We start from the raw sequence: 24535 nt of genomic DNA on the forward strand, positions 1-24535 counted from the left end.
GGATCCTCCCAGACCAGGGCTCGAACCCATGTCCCTTGCATTGGCAGGCGGACTCCCAACCACTGCGCCACCAGGGAAGCCCCAAGTACCATATTTTCTTTATCCATTCCTCTGTTGATGGACATTTAGGTTGCTTCCATGTCCTGGCTACTGTAAATAGTGTTGCAATAAACATTGGAGTGCATGTATCTTTTTGTTTTTAATAATATAATTTAATTACACATTTTTCTCATTCCCCCTCCCCTTTTTCTTACAATTAATCTGTTGAAGAACCAGGGCTATTTGACCTGAATAATATTCCCTAGTCTGGGTTTCACTGATTGCATCCTCATGGTACAGTTCAACATGTTCCACTGTCCCTGTCCTTTGTACTTTGTTCAAATTGGCACCTGGATCCAGAGGATTGATTGGACTCATGTATGATCACTTTGGCAAGATTAGATGATGGTTGGTATATGCTTTTTCATCAGGAAATATGTAATATCTCTGTTTATGCCATTGACAAGCAATAATGCTAAGTGCTTAGATCCATTATTCACAGGTGATTGCAAAATGTTGAAATTCTCATTTGTCATTTGTTATGGGCTGAATGTTTGTTCCCCCCCCTCCCCCGCCAAATTCATATGTTGAAACCCTATTGCTCAATGTGATGGTATTAGAAGGTTGGGTCTTTGGGAGGTAATTAGGATTAGATGCAGTCATAAGGGTGAAGCCCTCATGCATAGAACTATAAGAGTCACAAGAGGGTTTGCTTCCTCTCTCTGCTCTTTTCACCATGTGATGATACAAAGAGAAGTCAACTCTCTGCAACCCAGAAGGGGGCCCTCACCAAAACCTGACTCTGCCGGCACCTTGATCTCAGACTTCCAGCCTCCAGAACTGTGAGAAATAAATGTTTGTTGTTTAAACCACTCAGTCTAAGGTAATTGGTTATAGCAGTCCTAACTGACTAAGATATCGTGTCTTTTTCATTTGTCAGAAGGAATACTTTTATGAGAGAGATTTTCCCTCATTTACTATTTGTTTACCTAGTGATGAAGACATAAAGAAGGATAAATTCTTTTTTAATTTTTTTTGCCACACCATGTGCAGCTTGCAGGATCCTAGTTCCTGGAACCTGCACCCCCTGCAGTGGAAGTACAGAGTCCTAACCACTGGACCGCCAGGGAATTCCCAAAAAGGATAAATTCTTGATTCTTTCATTTTATTTTTTTTTAAACTGTACCTCCAGCCCTAACCTTTTCTTTTTTTTTATATTTGTTTATTTATTTATTTATTTGGTTGCATCAGGTCTTAGTTGCAGCAGGTGGACTCCTTAGTTGCAGCTCGAGGGCCCCTTAGTTGTGGCATGCGAACCCTTAGTTGCAGCATGCAAACTCTTAGTTGTGGCATGCATGTGGGATCTAGTTCCTGGACCAAGGAATGAACACGGGCCCCCTGCATTGGGAGTGCGGAGTCTTAACCACTGCACCACCAGGGAAGTCCCGATTCTTTCATTTTATTTACCAGTTTTCAAGATAATAACTGGTTTGCTATCATCCCCTGAAAGTGACCAATTAGGTTGTTTATATAGATAGATAGAGATATATTTAGATTTTGATGGGGTTCAATCTATTGCAATTATTATCCTTATTGAAGTTCAGATTGTCCCATCTTTAGTTAATTGGAACCTCTTCCAATTAATGGAACCAATTAATGGAACCTCTCCCAATAAATCAGTTTCTTTTCTATCTGAAATAGCAAGAAGTTCAAGGCTCATTTTGTACATTTCCTGCCTCACACCTGGAATCAGCCATTTCTCCAAGAAGCACTGATTTCTTTTAGTGGGAAAAGGTATTACAATACCTCTTTCTGACAAATGAAAAAGAATTACAATCTGGACACTGGAGGTGCTCCTCAATACTGGTTTGGCCATTGTTTCTACAATTTATTTAACTAATTCTTATTTAATGTTGTTCTGTGCCAGGCATTGCTCTAAGATTTTATAAATGTTTATTTATTCTTCATAACAAACCTACTATTATCCTTATTTTACAGCCGAGGAAATTGAGGTACAGAGAAACTAAGTTATTTGTTTAAAGTAACATAACTAGAAAGTAGAAGAGCCAAGATTGGAATCCAGAGTCTGAGCCTTTACCCATCATGATATGCTTCCTCCCAAGTGACCTGTTTTTTAGTCATATGCCTACCCCCTAGGCCAGGGGAAAGCAAAAAGACCTTGACTAGCAGATGCACTGAGACCACACCCCCAAAAAAACATAAAGGTGCTGTTACCAGAAGAAACAGGAATGAATCCTGGGAGGAAAAAAGAAGTCCACTATATCAGTGTTTAAAAAAAACACTCTGATTCAAGATTATAAGCCCATTTTTATTATAGGCATTTCAAAGATTAAACTTTGAAGAATTATATAAAATAATATATGATGCAGAACGAGACTCTTTTACAGAAGTTTGGGTCAATCAGAGTTTCATTACCAATTAAGACCAAGTAGCCAAAAAACAGATTAACTCCCAATAGATTAATCCCCAAAGCCACAGGAATAAACACATGAGCAAACATGAAATTTAATGTGACACAAACTGTGTATTCAGCAAAAGGAGATTTTTCTTATTAGTTATTCAACATTTTGCCCTGAGAAGGCTGAGGGCAATTGGCATGTGAATGACTTGGTCCATCCTCCTCTTCCAAAGCTATAATATCTGGAATTTCATCAGCCTCAGATGTCAAGTCTGTGACACTGAAATCTAGTACCTGTAAAAGAAGAATCTTGGATATTAAAACAAACACTAATGAAGTGAGTTGTCAAGTCCAGGTGAGCTCTTAGAAACATAAATTACTGCATGTGCATGAACCTTACTTTGTCCATAACTATGCTGTCTTCGATATGTTTATAGTCTTATTTCCACAATTCACTCATATTATAAAAGCACTAAGGAAACTTCTCTTTAAAAGGAAACCAACTAGTGGTAGAAGGAATTAAATGAAAGCTTTTGAAACTACAAGCTATAAAGCATTTCTGGTTATTCATCTGTCTATTTATCTATTATTCTTTTAAAACCAATAATATTCCTCTTTTCCGTAAGTTTGATTTTCCACCCTATAAACCCTTTGGGAAGTGTCTAGGAACTAAGGAAGCAAAAAGGTCTTTGAATAGTTGAAAGAGCCATCACAAAGCCCTAGCTCTTCTCTGCATAGGAAAGGCTTTTAGGGATAAGAAGTTCTATTAACCGTTACTTTGCATACCATTTTGATAAGCCAAGTAATATTTCTTAACCAACAGAAGATTAGAAGCAGAAAATTAGTAAGGTATAACAAGTTACTGAAGGCTAAATCTTGATAGCAGAGGAAAAAATTAGCTGATTACCTGACAGAGGCAAAAAACTAACAGTAACAACAACAAAAAATATCCATCGAAAAATAGAAGGGAAAATGAGGAATTATTGTCTAATGGGTTTATGCTTGGGATGATAATAAAGTTCTGGAAATGGATAGTGGTGATGGCTGCACAACACTACAAATGTACGCTTAAGAATATGGCTAAAATGGTACCCTTGATGGTATGTATATTTGACCACAATTTTTAAAAACAGTTAAAAAACAAAACAAAACACGAAGCGAGAATCTTGCTTTTTCTTGGGCCCCTTACCTGGCTGTTTGTGGCCGTTATTGCACTTTTCCATAAGAACTCAGGAGCTCAGAGGACTGTCTGGTCTGAGGTAAACACTTCCACTATTTATTCCTGAGCTTTCTATTTGGGGAGATCAAACTACATTCTAGATCTTCATGAATGTTCACTTTTCAAAGATTATACCCAATCTGACATCCACAAAAGCCAACACTGCTTATATAAATTGATTCAGGGCATTACCCAGGCAAGTCAACTATTGCAATTTTAGCCCTTTTAAGTTAAAAGATGCACCTTGCTTAGCTCTCTGTTCGGATCTATTTCTATTAAATGTATATTTTAACATCCATTATCACTCTGTTTTTAATAAATGTAAAATAGAACAGGAAGCTATAACACAAGAAGATATAGAGAGAGGGATTTTCTGGACCCCAAATAAGGAAACAAGCAGCAGTTCTCTCCTATCAGTGGCTAGATTGCTAGAATGGAAAAAATAAGCACTTTGACATCAGTAAGACATTGGACTAAATCCCCACTCTTCTACTTACCTCTTTTCAACCTCAGTTTCCTCACCTGTCAAGTGAGGAAAATACTGAATTGATTGCATTGCAAATGAGGAGTAAAGATAGTATACGCCTAGCTTGTAAAAGGTGCTCAATAAATTTCATTCTCTTCAGTTTCTTAAATACCACCCTCTTACACACACAAACCTCCAAAGTCGCCTATAGATCAGGTAACTACTGGCCTACAGTAGAGTTCTTTGCAGAAGATTGGAGATTCCACACTTAGGATGTAGGAAAAAAGCCTCACCAACCATCAAAAAAAGTAGCTCTAGTCCTTGAGATGATTTAGGAGAGCCATATGGATAATTCATCTTCCATATATCCAGAATGAATCAGAGTATATAATTTTCATTATTCAGGACCATCACCAAAACCTATTTGGGGGGCTGGGAAGGAAATAGGGGAGGGTGGAGCAGCTAAGAAGTAGCCACAGTCTATCAAGTTTCCATGGCGAGTTTAATTTAAAATGTAGTGGTTGTGCCTGACCATCTTCATAGGGTTTTTAGAAATGTGGCACAAAAGAAATCACTTCACAGATTTATAAGATAAATTCCTTTTCCATTGACATAAACAACAATAGTTTGGACCATCAAAGAAAGAGTGTAAGGAGTCTCTTGCTGAGAATGCCCATCAGGCATTCTGAGGCCAAACTCAGAATCACATGCTTGCTGAAATAACCATAGTCCCTCCCTGCAAGGACACTCTTTTCAAGAAAACCAAGTGACCATGCCAGGGTTCCAGGGAGTTGCATAATTTTTGCAGGTTGTTCACCATACAACCATAAGGGGGCACCACTCATTCATAAACCTTCACTGATTCCTGTATTTATTATGACAATTTTCCAGAAGGTGGCACTACAAGTGTTGAGGATAAGCTGCCATTTTCTAATTTGCATAAAACTCGCAGAAGAAAACATAGGCAATACACACTCCTTGACATTAGTCTCAGTAATATATATATTTTTTTATCTGTCTCCTCAGGCAAGGACAACAAAAGCAAAAATAAACAAATGGGACCAAATCAAACTAAAAAGCTTCTGCACAGTGAAGGAAACCTTCAACAAAATGAAAAGGCAACCTGCTGAATGGGAGAAGATACTTACAAATGGTATGTCCCATAAGGGGTTAATATCCAAAATACAGGAAAAACTCAGACAGTAACTCAATATCAAAAAGACAAAAATCCAATTAAGAAATGGGCAGAGGCCCTGAATTGGCATTTTCCCAAAGACATACAGATGGCCAACAGGTATAGGAAAAAGTGCTCAACATCATTAACCATCAGAGAAATGCAAATCAAAACCACAACGAGAGAGCTTCCCTGCTGGCGAAGTGGTTAAGAATCTGCCTGTCAATGCAGGGGACACGGCTTTGAGCCCTGGTCTGGGAAGATCCCACATGCCGCAGAGCAACTAAGCCTGTGCGCCACAACTACTGAGCCTGTGCTCTAGAGCCCACGAGCCACAACTACTGAGCCAGCATGCCACAACTACTGAAGCCCGCACGCCTAGAGCCTGTGCTCTGCAACAAGAGAAGCCACCACAATGAGAAGCCTGCGCACCACAAGGGGAAGAGTAGGCCCTGCTCGCTGCAATTAGAGAAAGCCCGCTGGCAGCAACGAAGGCCCAGTGCAGCCAAAAATAAAATAAATTAAAAAGAAATAAATTTGTTTAAAAAAAAAACCACAATGAGGTATCACCTCACACCTGTCAGAATAGTTATCATCAAAAAGCCAAAAAATAACAAGTGTTGGCAAGGATGTGAAGAAAAGGGACCCCTCATGCCCTGTTGAAGAGAATGTAAACTGGTGCAGCCACTATGGAAAACAGTATGGAGATTACTCAAAAAATTAACAATTAGGGACTCTCCTCATGGTCCAGTGGTTAAGACTCCTTGCTCCCAATGCAGGGGCCTGGGTTCGATCCCTAGTCAGGGAACTAGATCCTACGTGCCACAACTAAAAAGATCCCACATGCTGCAAGGAAGATCCCGCCTGCCACAACTAAGACCCAACATGGCCAAATAAATAAATATATATATATTTTTTAAATTAACAATTGAACTACCATACATCCTGAAATTCCACCTCTGGGTATTTATCTGAATAAAATGAAAATATATATGCATCCCAATGTTCATAGCAGCATTATTTACAATAGCCAAGATATGGAAGCGACCTAAGTGCCCATCAACAGATGAGTGGATAGACACACACACACACACACAATGGAATATTAGCCATAAAAAAAAAGTATGAAATCTTGCCATCTGCAACAACATGGATAGACCTGGAGGGTATTATGCTAAGTGAAGTAAGTCAGACAGAGAAAGACAAATACTGCATGATATCACTTATATGTAGAATCTATAAAATAAATGAACAAATGTAACAAAACAGAAACAGATAAAGAGAACAAACTAGTGGTTGCCAGAGGGGAGAGGGATGAAGGGGATTAAGAGGTACAAACTAGCAGTTATAAAATAAATAAGTCACAGGGATATAATGTACATCACAGGGAATATAGTCAATGTTTTATAATAACTTTGTATGGTGTGTAATGTACAAAAACTTCGAATCACTATGTTGTACACCTGAAACTAATATTGTAAACTATACTTCAATACAAAATTTTTTAAGTTAAGCTAAATTAGAGTAGGTCTTTCTAAAATGACATTTTATGGAGTCTACACCAAGGGTCTTGTTAAATTTTGTTTTTATTATTTTTTTGGGGGGGCCACATTGCGTGGCTTGTGGGATCTTAGCTCCCTGACCAGACTCAGCAGTGAAAGTGCAGAGTCCTAACCACTGGACCACCAGGGAATTCCCAAGGGTCTTGTTAACTAAAGTAAATTAAGAGTAGCTCTTTTTTTTTAATTTATTAATTAATTTATTTATTTTGGTTGTGTCAGGTCTTAGTTGTGGCAGGCGGGCTCCTTAGTTGCAGCACATGGGCTCCTTAGTTGCAGCATGTGGGATCCTTAGTTGTGGCATGCAAGTTGCACCATGCATGTGGGATCTAGTTCCCTGGCCAGGGATCAAACCCAGGCCCCCTGCCTTGGGAGTGCAGAGTCTTAACCACTGTGCCACCAGGGAAGTCGTGCAGCTCTTTTTAAAGTAAGACATTTTATGGAGCCCACACCAGATTTCTTGTTTGGAAAGAGTAGGACTGTTGGTAACCCTAGCCCTATCTTTGTTTCAGATTAAAATCATTTATTTCCTGTTTCCTTCATTTCTGAAAGTATGATCATTGGACCACCTGCATTAGAATCACCTAGGATGTCTTTTTTTTTTTTTTTTTTAAGCGATGCTTTTTTAAAGTGCAGATGCCTGGTACTACCTCCAGACCTACTAACCAGATTCTGTAGGGGTGGAACCCAGGAATCTGCATTTCATCAGTGTCCCCAGTTGATAATCCCTGGCATAGATAAAGAGGGCAGAGGAATGCTCACTGACAGACGGCATGGTTTTATCCATGCTGAGAGCTCACTAGGGCCATTTCATACAAGGGAGTCAGTCTGATAGATACATTAGCTACCTCCTTACTGAGTTGTCCTGTGCTCTAACCTGAGTAGACAATGAAAAGGGAAAAGAGCTTGATTCATACTATTCAACATCTACTCCTATTAATGCTAAGTTATAATTTAACTGGTTGGCTAGAAAAAAATAAAGAAAAAAAATGGTTGGCTAGAATCAAAAAGTCAGATAACAGGTGTAGGCGAGGATATGGAGAAATCAAAACCCTCATGTACTACTGGTGGGAAAGTAAGATGGTGCAGCCACTTCGGAAAACAGTCTGGCAGTTCCTCAAACAATTAAACATAGAGTGACCATATGACCCACTAGTAATTCTACTCCTGGGTATATACCCAAGAGAAATGAAAAGATAATTTACATGGTAACCATTTCTTCATCACTGACATTTACACAAAAGCACCATTTAAACTATTTGTTACTCTTGTAAAATATCAATTAACAACACTATCTACTACCTTCCTCACTTTCTTAAATTCTAGAAAACATTTTTTTCAGTGTTAGCCAAAAAACATAGATATTATGATATGGCTCTCATATCGTTAATACAGCTCTCTCAAACAGCACTTTCATAAAATCTGTACCAAACTAAACAACCTAGGTCTATTCTACAACAAGACGAGGCTCCTCTGTGAGACTTAAAACCTTGCATTATATTATATCCCATTTCTCTCTAATCTGTAGGCCCAGTTTAAGCAAGTTAAGCATGGAGGAGAAATCCCAGGCAATTGTCTCCCCTCCCCCAAACACTGTGCTTTCACACTGCCACCCTATCATTCCACTTAGCCATCTTCCTGACAATCTTAACAACTAAAGATGTGTTGTGTTAATCAGCAATCTCACCTGTCAAATTCAACAGGGCCATGGGCTGCCTGCCTCTTACTACCTTATCATCAATTGAGGGTGTGATATTCCTAGTCTGCCTCTTCCACTTGAGCACCCAGCCTCTGCTCAGCAACCCCTGGATAGTGAACAAGAAGGCCTCAATCCCAACCAGTCCTAAAAATATGACCTGAACTTATCCCAGTAATGGTCCAGTTGACACAATTTCTTCTAGCAATTGGTAGCTTCTCAAACATGAGGGTATGGCATCAGAATCTCAAAAGGTAAGCAAGGGGAACAGGAACGATACCATAAAACATCTTTCTTTGGTCTAAGTTGACCTCAAGCCTGATAGGACTTCTTATTCTTCTCCTTCTCTGCGAATAGTCCGATACTATTTCCTTTCCAGTTTCTCCATCTTTCAGATGAAGTAGGCTGCTACAGGATAGCCTGGGAAATTAGACATCCAACAGTGGAATTATCCAGCATCTTTTCCTTACTAAATAGCAACTGTGAAAATATGATAGGATTTCCTACATTATAGGATATCTTTGGGGAAGGTGGACACTTACAGCATGAAGGTATCGCCCTTTGAGATACAAGCAACAAATACCTTGGTTTATAAGGCAGGGACATCTCACAAGACCATCACCCATGCAGGCCTCTGTGCTACGTCACTCCTGGAGCTGGATCAGGACTGAGGCCCAGCTGGCCCAGTCTCAAGTCCACGAGAGCCCAGGAAGGTCAGGCTGGCAAGAGCCCTCCTTTCCATCCCCCACCTGCTCCCCCAGGCATCATTTAGATGCCATTTCTTAGATTTGTGCACAAATATCTATCCTTCTCCTTATTCCTCCTTCCCTCACCAGTCATCTCCATGAGCTAAATGATACTCTAAAAGGGATATCTCAGGTAAACCAAATTTCAGTTTTTCCTGTTTCACTTCAGTATTCCTTCAATATCTATCATGCCTTATCAAAGTGGATATATTTTCCCAATCATGATCTGATATTATATACTCACTACTCACTCTGGAACTGGCCAGTTAAAGACACTACGTGTCACTGTCCCACAGAAGGTATCCTCATGACTAGTGCAAAATAGAAAGACACCCCATCCTCAAACACTTCACTTCCATCTGTTGAAAAACATCACTAATTTTACTTTACAGATGATAAAACTAAGGCTAAGACATTAATGGCTAATATACCATGTTCCCTTTTTTGCCCAGAACTAATTAGAAAGTTCACATTATAACTACATGCAAAGGAAAGAAGTAGGTTTGTACACTCAGGCACACTATGCCAGGCTTCATGTAGCTAAATATTCAAGAACCTGCTGTAATTATAGACTGTGCTAGGCTTAGTCAGCTTTTTTCCCCTCAAAATAATTGTCCTCTTTGGGAAAAAGTTTGTTAAACTACAACTGCCAGTTTATGCAACAATAAAACGAGGACACCACAAATTCTGAGACATGTTGACAACAAAATGAAATGCGTGTAGGCACAAACTTGAGACACAAAGTCAGACAGACAAAACCAAGGGCAGAGGTATTCTTCTAGAAACTAAGGTCTCTTTATATTCTGTCTTGCTCATGAAGAACAGCTTTGAGAACAGTCTCTTTTTCATAAGCAATTCAGTAGGTACTATAACTCTTATGAAGGGGAAACACAAAGGTTTATGTTCAGTATAAGAAAGTCTGTGTACAGCTGTAGTATATAAATTTTCCAACCATTTAGAATCAACCACAAAATACCAGCCTTGAAGTTTTGAGGCAAATGACAGCAGGATCACATCCAATTAGGACGAATAAAAAAAAAATTTTTTTAAGAGGCAGAGTCTCTAGAAAAACCAGTCACTAGGGATGGGCAGGCCAGTGCATGGATTGGTTCCACCCTGGAAGCCCATAAATCATTGACAGTCCACTGTCCCAGAAACCAGAGGTTCCTTAGCTTCAAGTATCTCAGGGAGTCCCTCCAAATGAGCTCACATGTTTACTGATTCCTGGAGCTACCTCAAGGGGAAAAAATTTATTTCTCTAACTTAGTAAGCTTTGATAAGTTTATTCACACAAGTCCATGTAAAGTTATATGCTGCTTCCTTGTTTTCATGGGGAGACAGGGGTGAAGCAGGGTAGAAAGAGGAGACAAATTTGACTTAGACTTCAGTTCTGCTGAAGGGCAGGACAGGTAGAAGCAGGCAGCTCTATTTCACGAGTTGTAAGACTGGCTTTTTTGAAAAGGTTTGGCATACTGCAGCTTTGTCATGAGGAGATCCATATTTCCTAAATAATTAACCCACATTAAGGGGATTAGAAGTCTGGACACCCTAGGTAGGAGGTAGGAAGAACCCTTTTCTACAGGGGGTCCAAAGTCTTTTTTTTCTAATTATTCTCATGTGGTCTTCTAAAGGCATTTCACCCACAGCTGAGGTTAGTGATTTCTCCCAATGTGACAACATGGTACCTTAAGTCCAGCTGAGACTGGACACTGAACAATCTCATTCCTTACACGTTAGATGGCCCCTTGGCAAGAAATACTGCTATCTTTACGTGAGACTGCTGCAAAGAGTCACTGCTTCCTCTCAGCTCTGATTTCTTTTCAGCAAGGCAGTCAGTCATAAGTGGCTCCTTCTGCTAGTTTAAAAACCTGTTCTCAGGGGTCCAGTAAATGGGCAAATGAAAGGAACCACCACCACCTAATAAAATTCTTATAGGAACATTAGCTTTTAATTTGTTTAAAACCTGTTATCAAACATTCCATTTTTAACATTAGTCTTCCAATGTTATTACAAATTCCCCAACAGCCCATTTGAATTCATGTGAATTAATAACCCTGTCATGCAGGCAAAGCAGTTCCAAGAAAGCCACACTAAAAGCACATGTAACACACAGCATAAAAGTGATCTATTCTGCAGTGAATTTTATTGAATTCAAAGGGGGCATTCCTTTATGAAAAATAAAAAACTCAGGGTGCACAAGCATGCATTGTGAGACAAACCAGTGCTGAGGCCTGCTCAGACCAAACCAGAGCAGACACCAGTTCATACAACAGCCCACATGAAGGTGTTTTTATTCAATACAAACAGACAGCAGCAGTGGCAACAGAATGAGGCCATAAATGCACTGGGACATTTTGTGAGTTCTGGATAGGCTCTGAACAGTCTATCATTCTTTTCTTTCCAGCCAAGTAAACAACAGAACTCATCCGTTAAAGTAGAAACTTTAAAGCTCTTAATCCAGTTGGCAATGACTACAATAGAGGACCTTTTTTTCTCGATAGCTGCTTTCCCACTTCAGAGTTGTCTAGCAGGTTTCAACGTAAGAGGAGGGGTCATCTGGCTGGCTGCCCTGTGCACTGCTGACAGGGACAGGTGTAATGTGTGTTGCGCTCAGGCTGCCGGGCCTCCTGGCTGTACCTTGGGCCTGAGCACGCTGAGACTCAGCCACCTGAGGATAAAAGGGACCTACCAGCCAGTTGAGGGGTGTGTTGTTAACAAGATAATCCATCACATCATCTAAAGACTCCTTCATTTTCTGCAGCTGCCCCTTGCTGGAAGCGAGGAGGCCGTCAGACACTTCCTTAAAGGAGGCAACGTTGCGAAACACTGAGTAGATGTCACCAGCCATCACCCCCAAGTGGTTGGCCTGATCTTGGATGTTCTGTGGTAACCCTTGGATGTTGGACAGGAGGGTGTGGCATGTGGTCTGGAGCTGCTGAGTCAGGTTTCGGGCAATAGCAAGAGTACGTGACTCTATGTGCTGCAAATAAGACAAGTTTAAGAATTAGCAGTGGATCCAACAGTCCTATGTATGAATTAGTTCACTTACAGTCAGCTGGTTATACATCCACCACACATGTGGATTCTTTAACTTTTTAAAATCCTCATAGCAACCCTGAGTGAAGCAGCATTATTTCGCATTTCATAAACATGAACATAAGCTTAGAGTTGAAATAACATGCCCCAGTTAACAGCTGGAGTGTAGATTTGAACTAGTGCCTGAGTCTTCAAAGTTCATGGTCTTAAGCTGAAGAAACCTAACAGGGGAGACCGGACAGAAGGAAAATACACTCCATATTAGTAGGGCAACTTAGATATTCTCTCCTCAAGTGAGATATGATATGAACAAACAGTTAATATTGATTTCAAGGGCAAATGCATACTAGCTTTCGGAATGCAAAGGACCACGTTCTAGGGCTACAATATGCTATTTCTTCTGTCTGGAACATTCATCCCCTTACTGCCTTTTCACCTAGTTTATTCACCCCTTAGGTCTCAGCTTACCACTCATCTCTTCCAGCAAACCATCTGACTCACCCATCCTCACTCCAAGGTTGAGTTAGTACCCTTCCTATGTAGTATTCTCATAGCAACTATATTTATGCTATCAAAAAACCACTATGACAGTAAAGATGCCTATATTCACTTAGTCTATAGCCATTGTAAGGGCAATGCTCGTGTTTCTCAATTAGTTGTATCCTGATAGGGACAATATGCCTATCTGTAAATTGTTAGATAAAGTTGCACATTTTTGCTTTTTGGTCACATAACAGGCAACCTATGTATACTGTATTGTTCAAACTTTTGATAGAGTATTCTAAGAGGAATAATAAGAAACTTATTAGTAAGTTTCTAATAAGAAGTTTTAATAGTAAGAACGTCTTCAGAAGCTGTAGTGGATGACTCTGTCCCAGTTGTCTCACCTCAGCACAGTGGGACTCATCTGTATCGTCATATCCGATGCTTCTCTTCCACTCCAGCCAGGACAGATAGAGCTTATCCTGAGCACCCTGAATTTTCTGGTTGGCATCATGCACATTCTTCCTGGCAAATTCAATCTACAACACGTTGAAAGAAGACAAAGGAACAAACTAGTCAGACCTTCTTGTTAGCCTGTTCTCAGATCCATGATGTAAATCAGCCAACATCAGCTCTTACAGAAATTCTTGGTTTTTAAGGAGACCTATCCCTGATAGCATTGTTATTTGTTATCAATATGTGTAAGTCAACCAAGCAGTCGTAGTACTTATGGCCTTTTATTTAATTATTAAACCACTGTCTCCAATTTACCTCCAGTTTAACATAGGCAAGGCAACTGAAATTCAATACGTGTAAAATATAAAATTACAAAAGAGAAAGGAACTCGAACTTCCTCTTCCCTGTTGCCAGCCACCTACTTCCCCTTCCAAGAATAAACTGGTTTCTAATGGCCATACAATACATACTGTTCTGTAACTTGGCAATCCTTAATGGCTACACAGTAGTCTTTTGTGATGTATCAATGTAATCAGTCCCCTATTAGTTGATGTGCACTGTTTATACTCTTTTGCAATTCTGAGCAAATATACTTATCTGTAAGATAGGTTTCTAGAAGGAAAGCTGCTCCAGGCATAGGTGTGTCTGTAACTTTCCTACAAGAGCCCCTTGAATCCTCTGGAAGTACAAAAACACAAGTACTGCTCTTTCTCTACACCATCGCCCACAGCATCTAACCTTGCCAGTGCCATTGGACAAAACCGGAATCAGTAATTTGACCCCTCTGAGTAAGATTAACGCCACTTCATATATTGATATTTCAGCTATTTATACTTTCTTTTTTCTGCGAGTTTTCTGGATACTCTTTGCCCATTTTTCTATTGGATTGTTCATGTGTAAGATTAAAATTCTTGCATTTCATGATATGTCTACTCCCAATCCTCGAGATAAATGAACTCACTTCAGATACCTTTAAAGGAAGTTGTACTCACCAGGTTGACAGTGGAATGGAGCTGAGAAATGGTCTCTTGGCTTTTCTGCTTAGCTTCTTTAACCCTGCTGAGGGCCTGCTGGTAGGCCCATGAGCGGAGCTTGGTGGACAGGGATCCCAGTCTGATATAATAACTTGGCTTCTGAACAGGATCAAATCCTTCCACTTTTTTGGCTTCTTTTTCTGAAGTTACATAGAAGTGACCAAAAAAAAAAAAAAAAGTCCAGGATCACAGCTCTAAGTGACAAGGCCTGGAATCTAACCTGGATCTTGACTTTGTTGATTCCACTCACCCATCTAGCAATCATGCACCCCTCTTCCCAAGATGCCTCATGTCTGCTGCTGGGCTTAGCAGCCCAGAACACATCCCTATATGTGACACATGTCACCTACACAGGTCTCTTCCCACTAGAGCTTCTTACCTGGCACAGAGTGAGCACTAAATCTTTAATGATTCTATACAGCGGCCCATTAAGGACAATCCATTTATAGAAAGTATTTCTCTAGGCTAATTTCTCCCGAAGTTTCAAGACTTACTACGTACAACTCAGTGTGAAACTTAAGAGTACCTTAAGAAGGAAAACTATAGGGACAGAAAGATTAGTGGTTGCTCAGACAGTGGGGGTGGTGGGGGGATGGAGACTGACTGCCAACAGGCATGAAGGATCTTTTATCTTTGGGGGTGATAGAAATTGTATAACTGGATTATGATGGTTATGTAACTGTAAATTTAGAATGAAAAAAGGTGAATTTTTTGGGTATATAAAAGTATATCTCAATAAAGCTGTTTAGAAAGATTGCTTTAAGATATAAAACATTGGGAGTTCCCTGGTGGCCTAGTGGTTAGGATTCTGGGCTTCCACTGCCATGGCCCGGGCTCAATCCCTGGTCGGGGAACTGAGAGCCCACAAGCTGCATGGCAGAGACAAAAAAAAAAAAAAAAAATGTAAAACATTATTTCAAGAAAAAAAATCCAATTACCTAGTTCATCCTTGATGAGAGGGAGGTACTGGTCTACCAGCAGCTCTGATTTGGTGAGCGCATTTTCTACTCCACTGCTCACCAGCTGCATCATCCGACTTCCTAGGACTATGTTAATGCCGCCACTGACCACGGATTTGGTCTTCTCCACACTGCCAGTCACTGTTCCTTTCGTCTTGTCCACCACCCCAGTGATTGTGTTGGCCACAGAATCCTTGGCCCCAGTCATAGTAGTCGTCACAGCATCTTTTGCCCCAGTCATAGCTCCTTTGGCATTGGCCACAACCTACAGGGAAAAAGGCAGATCATTTGGCTGGTGAGAAGCATAAAAACCTAGTTAAGTTCTTAACTAAGGTAGCATAGTTGAAGAGTTAAAGAATGAATATGGCCCTTTTACTTTCTAGTTGTAGGTCTTAGACAAGCCACTGAGAGTTGATGAGCCTCAATTTCCTTATCAGGTATAAGTACCCTACTTGCCACCACTCAAGGGTTGTTGGAGGACCAAATGAGGGAAACATAAAAAATCTGTCAATTTGTCAAGTTTTTTTTCTTAATTTATTTATTTATTTTTAAAATTTATTTTATTTCTGGCTGCGTTGGGTCTTCGTTGCTGCACGCGGGCTTTCTCTAGTTGCGGCAAACGGGGGTTACTCTTCGTTGCAGTGCACGGGCTTCTCACTGCGGTGGCTTCTCTTGTTGCAGAGCACGGGCTCTAGCCACATGGGCTTCAGTAGTTGTGGCGCACAAGCTCAGTAGTTGTGGCGCACGGGCTTAGTTGGTCCACAGCATGTGGAATCTTCCCGGACGAGGGCTTGAACCCGTGTCCCCTGCATTGGCAGGTGGATTCTTAACCACTGTGCCACCAGGGAAGCCCAAGGTTTTTTTGGTTTTTGTTTTACACTAGATGAACCTATAGTAATTAAGGCACAAGGAGTACTCTAGAGAAAATGGCATTTTCCACACTGACATGCTTATACTGAGCCCCTCATGCATGCCTTTAAGTATAGATATAGGTATCATGCACACCTGGCCCTATGCACACAGCCCCAAGCCAAAACACAGGTAGAGGTGTCAGTTCTCCATCCTACTAGATGTGCTCTCAGGTACCAAGTGAGAAAAGGCTCTATTTACCACCTCTGCATTTATCCAGTACCACATGGAAATCAGTGATTTGAGAAAGCCATTTCACCTACAGAGATGAAGCCACAAATTTAATAGAGATCAGACTACAGGTATTCTAGCCCAAAGGTGGATAGTTCATCTCTGCTTCTTAAGACAACCTGACAACAGTTCAGGAGGTAACAGAGTGATCATTACTCTTTCAAAAATATATCCAAGGTTGAGGGGACAAACAAGTATTACCTGTTTATGGTCTGCACAGCCTGTGTTAAACAGATAAAACTTAAAAATGCCAGGTGGCAAGCCGCAGCACTCTTGTCCAAGCTCACCTGGTTTGTCGGCTGATTCAGAATAGGCAGTTTCTCCTCAATCCTGTCTAGCCCCTTACAGGCGTAGGTATTGGCAACGGCAACTAGAAGAATCACAAACGATGAAAATGTTAACAGTCTGGGTAAGAGTGAATATATATCCTGAGCCTTCATTCTTACTATAAAAAAAACAGCAAAAATGTTCATTTTAATTTACCATGCAATACTTTGCCTGGTTTCTCTAGTTCAGAAAGAAGATTCTTGCCAGGTTTCTGGCAACTTTCTTCTACTGACAGGGAAATAAGGATATGGGTGTGGGAAGGGTGGGGGGAGCAGCAAGCAGAGGCAGTGACAGGCCAAGTAGGATGCTGGCCAAGAAGCCTCTTACTCACCAACTGTCCCCTAAGGTTAATGCCAGGAGAAGCCAGGCTTCACCTGAACCCTCATTCAGGGAACGAGGTATATGAAAACTCTCAAAATTAGCATCTCCATGCTAGTTTAACCCTCACCTACACTTAATTCAGTAGGTGGCAGTGTACTTTGGGTTATCACCAGGAAACAGTATGCTAACAGCACCCTGGATCTCCCTAAAAAGACCCGGATTTTAGTCCAAGCTCCCCCCACCTCCCAGCAATGACCAAGCCTAGAACTACTACTATACTCATTTGGGAAGTAGCAGAGTTGGAAAACTGATCTCTAAAAGGTTTCTTATAATCCTAAAAGTCCACGACATAACCACTTGGGGGAATGATTTAAACCCTTATTCAAAAGTAGTTCATAATGTGGAGAAATTGAAGATTCCACTCCTAGGTATATACCCGAGAGAATTCAGAACATATGTGCACACAAAAACTTGGGCACAAGTGTTCACAGTAGCATTCATTATTCATAATAGGCATAAAGTAGAAGCAACCCGAACATCAACTGATGAATAAAATATGACATATCCATGCAATAAAATATTAAATTATTCCATATTAAAAAGGAATGAAATACTGATATGACGCTACAATTTGGATGAACCTTGGAAACATTATGCTAAGTGAAAACTAGCCAGTCACAAAAGACCACATATTTTATGATTCAATTTACATTACACGTCCAGGATGTGCAAATCTATGAAGACAGAAAGTAGATTACTAGTTGCCTAAGGTGGGGGTAGGGGGACGGGGAGTGACTGTGAATGAGTATAAGTGTACAATTCACAGGCATTCACGATACTGTTCATTCACAATATTGTGCAACCATTACCACTATCATTTTCAGGACTTTTTCATCATCCCAAACAGAAAGTGGTACGAGGTTTCTTTCCGGGGTGATGAAAATGTTCTAAAATTGATTATGGTGATGCCTACACAACTCTGTGAATATATTAAAAGCCACTGAATTGTATGCTGATGTTATTTATTTCTTTTCTTAAAGCAGTTCACATATACTGTGTAGTCCCAAGGAAGTCAGCTATTTCAGTTCACTCACTCTTTCCCCGTATGACCTCACTTGCCAACACAGAAGCATCTCCGGGGGATTTTTTTTTGTAATATCATAACATCTGCCATTGTTATGAAGCAGGCCTTCTATAACAATGAGGGTCACCTGGCAGTTTCTCGGGAAAGGCAGCATGTGTCTCAGGAAAGGCTGAGGATTCCTGATGCGTGCTTAAGGCATAACACTGGCATTCACCATATTCAAGCCAGCTTCCGGGCTCACTCCTGATGAGTACATAGGACTAAATTTTGAGGGGGAAATCAAAACTCACTTTGTGGCTCTAGCTTTTGGATGATTGGCAGAGCACTCATCACGGCCACCGAGGTGATGGTCTTCACGCCCTTCTCTGCCATCTCACACACAGACTTCAAGTAGGGATACTGATCCTTCGTATTGATGTAAGCCGAGGAGACGAGGTCATATGTGGAGCTCACCAAGGGTAGGTTGGCCACCCTTGTCACCACACTCTGCAACCAAGGAGGAGGGAGAGCTTAACTTCCAAAACACACTGGGGAGGGAAAGGAATCAAGAAACAGCTATTTATAAATCATACCGGCTGTGGTTCAACTGCAACAGATGCCATTTTTCTTCTGGAGAAAGAAATCTGCAGAAGAGAAACTTGGTTCAGGACACTGTAATAAGACTCCCAGATTCATTCTCCAACCGAAGCAAATGCTAATTTCAAGTAGAGCAAAATTCAAGTTTAGTCTGCATTTCTTCCCACCCTCTGGCTCTCAGAGCTCTCCTCTGGGCAAACTAAAAGACGGTTTTTAAAGCTCACGTGTACAAGTCACCCACTTAAAATGTTCAATTCGTTTTCCCCACCAGAACATTAGAGATGCCTTTTGAAGATAAATATCTGTCCACAAAAATGCTAATCAACTTAAAACCCATGGTAAAACTAAAGAGATATTCCAAGTAGAAGACATCTTGTACAGTCAGGACGATCAAGACGGAGCACTTTGGTGGGGGGGCGGTGGTTACTCCTTCTTTGTCAAAGAACTGAAACTAGTTCAGGGGACACTAAACACACGAGAAAGGAGGTGCTCCGCGGAAATGAGAAACTTTTCCGGACGCTTTAAAATGTCAATTTAGTGTCCCCAACGACCCACAGCCACACAAAACAGCCTCAATGCTAAGCAGCAGAGCTGGAAAGTTAAGAACCCACCACTTCGGAGCCAACCAGTTCACCCTCCGGCCAAGGGTCCCACTTTTACAAGAAATGAGAACCACGCTAAAGGCGGAAATCAGACGCCAGCACCAATAGCCCGTCTGTCACTGCGTACCCCACAAAATTCTGTTTCAAGATGATTTTCTCACGCGTTTCCTTTTAAATAACGTCCTTTCGGGACGACTGGAAACTGTTACCCGCAACCAAGCCAAGAAGCTACAACCGCACTAAGGCAGCGGGCAGAAAAGCAGCCTGAATCAAGGAACAAAAGCGAGGTTGCAAAGCGCAGGCCCAGGAGACAGCCCCTTCCCAGCCGGGGCCCGGAAACCGCCACGAGGCCGCCAGCGTCCAGCCTGGAGCCCGCGGGGCGCCGAGCCGCGATGGACCGGGACCGCAGAGGTGACGCGTACCCACCGGCTGGCAGCAGCCCAGAGCCCAGGATCCAGCGGGTCCGCGCGGCGTTCACAAGGCCCGGCCCGCGGGCGCCGGGCTATATACCCCGCCCTCCCCCGCCCCCGCCCCCGCGCCACGTGACTGGCGGCTCCCTGACACCCGACCCCCAGAAGCCGGGCCGAGTCCCGCCACCTCCCCCAACTGCAGGGCCGCCTCCAGGGGTGGGGGCCCCTTTCGGGGTGGGCGTGGCGGGGGGGGCCCTGCCTGGGTCAGGGGTGCTGGGGTTCCCCCGACAAAAATGCGGCCGGCGCCCACGCTGCATTTGTAGTTTTGCAAAAGGCAGTGGAGGAGTCGCGCGGACAGACGAACAGTAACTAACCTGTTGATTTCCACCAGTCCTCAGAATAGAATTGTCTTTAAAAATGGAAGCAGTGACGTCTGGACTGTTATTTATAACAACTTCTTAAGTTTTGTGAAATTCTAAATGATGACGGACGTGTAGAGATGGCTGTTTTGCTGTTCTTTTGACTTTAAAGTCAGTTCCTCAAACATCGGTCTGATTTAAAGTTGAATCGGAATTTCCAAAACGGAATTTTTTTGAGAATACCGTTTGTTGGTTTTGTTTGTTGGTTTGTTTCAGCGAGACTTAAACCCAAATCACTCCGGGATGATAGCTGCCTATGATTACTATGCAAGATGGCTTTTTTTTTTTTAAGAAACAAATCAACGTCTGAGTCCCAGTTTCTTCTTGTGTAAAATTCAGGATTTGAACCAGATTATGTGAGCAAACAAATTGTGCAACTGCCCCATCCCGGGTAGGAGCTCTGTGGACCGCTCCCTGAGTGAGTGGCCTGGGATCTGATGACATCGCCGAGGGCCTCGGCCTCCCTTCTCCCTCTCAGGGAAGGTAAACAAGAAAGCACAGGTGGGAGGTGCGAGGGGGAACTGGCGCCGGGTCCTCGGCCTCCGGAATTGGGAGCAAGCGGAGGCAGGGAGGACACAGGAACCTGGCGGCGGGCTTTGTCAAGCTACAGAGTTTGAACTGTGGGAAACCCTCAAAGGCATTTACCTTAATTACGTAACTAGTGTTGCATGCACAGAGATCCTGTGCATATTTAGAGCTCCAAACCGACCCATTAAAAAATGTATCCTTTATACACGACGGAAGACATCTGGAGGCCCCCAGCAAGAAAAACCAAATATTGTGTCTTCCCGCCCCGCCTACACACACCAGGTCATTCAAAACAAAATGCAGTACTTCCATAAAATAACTGTTAGGAAGTCCAAAAATTTATGGGTTTTTTTCTCCTATGTTGACATCTTCAATGCTTTAAGCAATCAAATTATTTTTTGCTCTTCTTTTTGCTCTTCTGTCTTTGTTGGTGCTCTAAGCAGATGTTTAGTGTGCCTATTGTTAATGTCACCACCCTAATCTAAAACGACAGGAATTTGAGTGATGATGGTGAGGGTTTTTGTTTTTTTTTTTAACTTCTCACTGTTCTGGCCTCTTATTTTGCAACAGAAGGCTCTTGCCCTTTCACCTGTAAATGCCTCCATGCTTTCACTTGTTTTAAACCTGTGAGTCACTTGCCCTCTTTAAGGATAAGCAAGCTTCCTTCTGTGTTTCTATACCTGAGAAGGAGAGGGCTCCAGAGACTCATGTTGGGGTCTAGACTTTCCAAGTCCCCAGAGGATAAAGCACACCATATTCTGCACCTGCTTTTCTTTCATCTTCATGAGTCTGGGACAACATGGAGCTAGTGGCAACAATAACACCCAAGTCCTCCAGGTGATTCTGTTGGTCTCTAACGTTTGAGAACCTTTGTTTTACAGAGGTGATTTTTCATAGTTGGTCTTGGGACTAGTGCATCAGAATCACCTAGGGTGCTTGTTAAACATTCTGTCTCCTACCCAAGCCCTACTGAGTTAGGAGCTACAGGGGGTAAGGCCCAGGAGCCTACATTTTTAAAAATACTTTCTTTAGTAACACCACTTTACTCTTCACAAAGCACTTTCACATGTTCCTCATTGTTTGAGCCTCCCAACAATCTGGGAACTCAGTGCAATAGGGATTATCACTCCCATTTTAATAATGAGAAACAGTGTCAGAGGCATGAGGTGATTCTGCCCACAGTCATGACTGACTAAGTAGCAAGCTAGGTGAGACTAGATCCTGGGGACATAACCTGAGCTAGTTACCTAGTTGCTCTTTGCCTTAGTTCCTTCATTTAAAAACTGGAAATAATAACAGTCCTTTATCTTCTAGGTAAAGGGCATATGGTTATTCATTTCATGTACTAGTTTTTCAACTTTTCTGGGGCTTTAAATGTTTCATAATAAAAGGTTGAGGGTACTACCCAACAATGAGAGAGAATGAACAGACCTATAACTACGTGCCATGTAAGTGAAAGAAGCCGCATACAAATAGTGCTGGACAAAACAAGCAAACTAAGCTCTGTGGTCAGAAGTAAGGCTTGGTAGTTGCTTTTGAGGGAGGGGAGGGCTAGTAACTGGTTGGGGCCACAAGGGGCCTTTTGTGTGCGAGTAATTTTCTTGTTCTGGGTGCTAGTTACATGTGTCTGCTCTTCTTGTGAAAGTTCATTAAACTGTACACTTTATTTTTTATATGCATGCTATACTTCTCTTTTTAAAAGTTTTGAAAAGTTGAGAAGAGCAGAAAGTAGCGGTGCTTACTTCATAAGGTTTTTGTGAGGAGTAAATGAATCAATACATTCAACAGAATAATGCCAGGCACACGGAAATGGTACCTATTATTTGTGGGGTTTTTTGAACTTTTGAATTTTATTTTATTTATTTTTTATACAGCAGGTTCTTATTAGTTATCTATTTTATACACATCAGTGTATACATGTCAATCCCAATCTCCCAATTCATCCCACCACCACCACCACCACCCCGCCACTTTCCCCCTGTGGTGTCCAAACGTTTGTTCTCTACATCTGTGTCTCTATTTCTGCCCTGCAAACCGGTTCATCTGTACCATTTTTCTAGGTTCCACATATATGCGTTAATAAACGATATTTGTTTTTCTCTTCCTGACTTACTTCACTCTGTATGACAGTCTCTAGGTCCATCCACGTCTCTACAAATGACCCAAGGAAATGGTAGCTATTATTAGTGTTTTCTAACCACACCCAGAGCCTTTTTGCCCAAGAGAGCCTTGCTTACAGGGGAAGCAGAAGCAGCTCCAGGGAACGGGCCATATCCCAGGTCCCACCTGATCTTCCTTCCTGGACTACAAAGTATGAGAGACTCTGTTGACAGAGACACATTTCTTAGAGTTCGTAGCAACTCAACCTGGGTGTATTATTGATACAAAGTAATAGTAAAATAGAAAGAAAAAGAAAATCTGACTTGAAGTTTCCTCTTGCAGAGGTAGGGCAACTGCCTCCTTCCCCAGACCTTATCCTTTTTTCTTCCCTTCCACAAGAGCACTGTATGCACCAGCTACATCCTTCTGTATCCCTGCCTCCATGCAGCGCTCACTCCCTCACAGACCTCGATCTCTGGACAAACCCTTGTTGCCTCTGCCTGGAGTGCCTGCCCAATTGGCAAACTCTACTCACTCTGTACTACTCAGCTCTCCACTTCTGTGAGGCCCTCGGCTCCCAGATCACTAGTGAGTAGTAGGACTGGGCCTGCAACCAGGTATGTTTGACTCTAGAGTCTACACTGTTTATTATTACTTGGTGTGTGCTCTTAGGCAGTAAATACACTTGACCCTCAGTGCCTGTAAGATGAAGGAGTTAGATGATATCTAGGGTTCCTTCTAGCTGTATTATGTTAACTCAAAAAAATAACAATACCTTACCTTGTGTATAGCTTTACAATGTCCCTTTTTTTTTAAATTTATTTTTGGCTGCATTGGGTCTTTGTTGCTCTGCGCAGGCTTTCTCTAGTTGCGGCGAGCGGGGTCTACTCTTCGTTGTGGTGTGCAGGCTTCTCATTGCGGTGGCTTCACTTGTTACGAAGCATGGGCTCTAGGCAGCCGGGCTTCAGTAGCTCTGGCGCACAGGCTCAGTAGTTGTGGAGCATGGGCTTAGTTGCTCCGTGGCATGTGGGATCTTCCTGGACCAGGGCTCGAACCCGTGTCCCCTGCAATGGCAGGCGGAGCCACCAGGGAAGCCCAGGAATCTTAATCTGGTTAGTCGTATCCCTTGAGGAGGAGCTAGGACTCTGTTTTATTGCTGAACTATTGTCATTACTTTTCTTGCTTAGCTGCTTTTTCTTTGTTTCTGTATTCTCTCATTTCCCTAATTAGCAACTGCTTTGCCTGCTCTCTGGAACTCAGGGAAGGCCTGGGAGACTAAAGCCTTTTTTTTGTTACCAACAAGAAACGGGGGGAAAGGGAGGGGCTTTAGTACCTGGGAGGGCCCCACAGGGTCCTGGTCCGTTTCAATCCCCCCTCTTCTTTGATTCTCCTCAATCCTGAGGGGAACAGAGGCAGGACAAGGAAGGGAATGGAATACAGTTTTGGATAGAGAGGTTCATCATAAACTCGGGAGGGGAACTCGGTTTCATACCCAGAGATTCTGATTCACCTCATTCAGGAAATAGTCCAGAAATGTTTAAAAAGTAGCCCGGGTCATTCTGATGCAGGTAATCCAAGAACTATACTTTAAGAAAACTGCATTTGGGACTTCCTTGGTGGTCCAGTGGTTAAGACTCTGTACTTCCACTGCAGGTGCATGGGTTTGACCCCTGGTCGGGGAACTAAGATCCTGCATGCCTCTCCGTGCGGCCAACTAAAAAAAAAAGAGAGAGAGAGAAAGA

General features: G+C 42.0%; 1 protein-coding gene across 4 annotated transcripts; it reads right to left on the minus strand.

Annotated features, from left to right (window-relative positions):
- Positions 1 to 2547: 2547 nt before the first annotated feature.
- PLIN2 (perilipin 2) lies at positions 2548 to 19803 on the minus strand. 4 transcript variants are annotated; one of them, XM_082843462.1, is made up of 9 exons: positions 19763 to 19803; positions 18731 to 18781; positions 18449 to 18644; positions 16714 to 16796; positions 15266 to 15551; positions 14286 to 14467; positions 13242 to 13376; positions 12008 to 12298; positions 2548 to 2752 (listed from the first exon to the last, which is right to left on the minus strand). In XM_082843462.1, the coding sequence occupies exons 2-9, from the start codon at positions 18758 to 18760 to the stop codon at positions 2612 to 2614; spliced, it is 1344 nt and encodes a 447-aa protein (XP_082699588.1). In that variant the 5' UTR covers positions 18761 to 18781; positions 19763 to 19803; the 3' UTR covers positions 2548 to 2611. The 4 variants fall into 4 exon arrangements, with proteins under 4 accessions (XP_082699588.1, XP_082699585.1, XP_082699586.1 ...); XM_082843459.1 differs by lacking the exon at positions 2548 to 2752 and having other exon boundaries at positions 11290 to 12298; XM_082843460.1 differs by lacking the exons at positions 2548 to 2752; positions 19763 to 19803 and adding an exon at positions 19464 to 19655 and having other exon boundaries at positions 11290 to 12298.
- Positions 19804 to 24535: the final 4732 nt, after the last annotated feature.

The sequence above is a fragment of the Leucopleurus acutus genome (assembly GCF_964270905.1).
Source record: "Leucopleurus acutus genome assembly, chromosome: 7".
Taxonomy (NCBI): domain Eukaryota; kingdom Metazoa; phylum Chordata; class Mammalia; order Artiodactyla; family Delphinidae; genus Leucopleurus; species Leucopleurus acutus.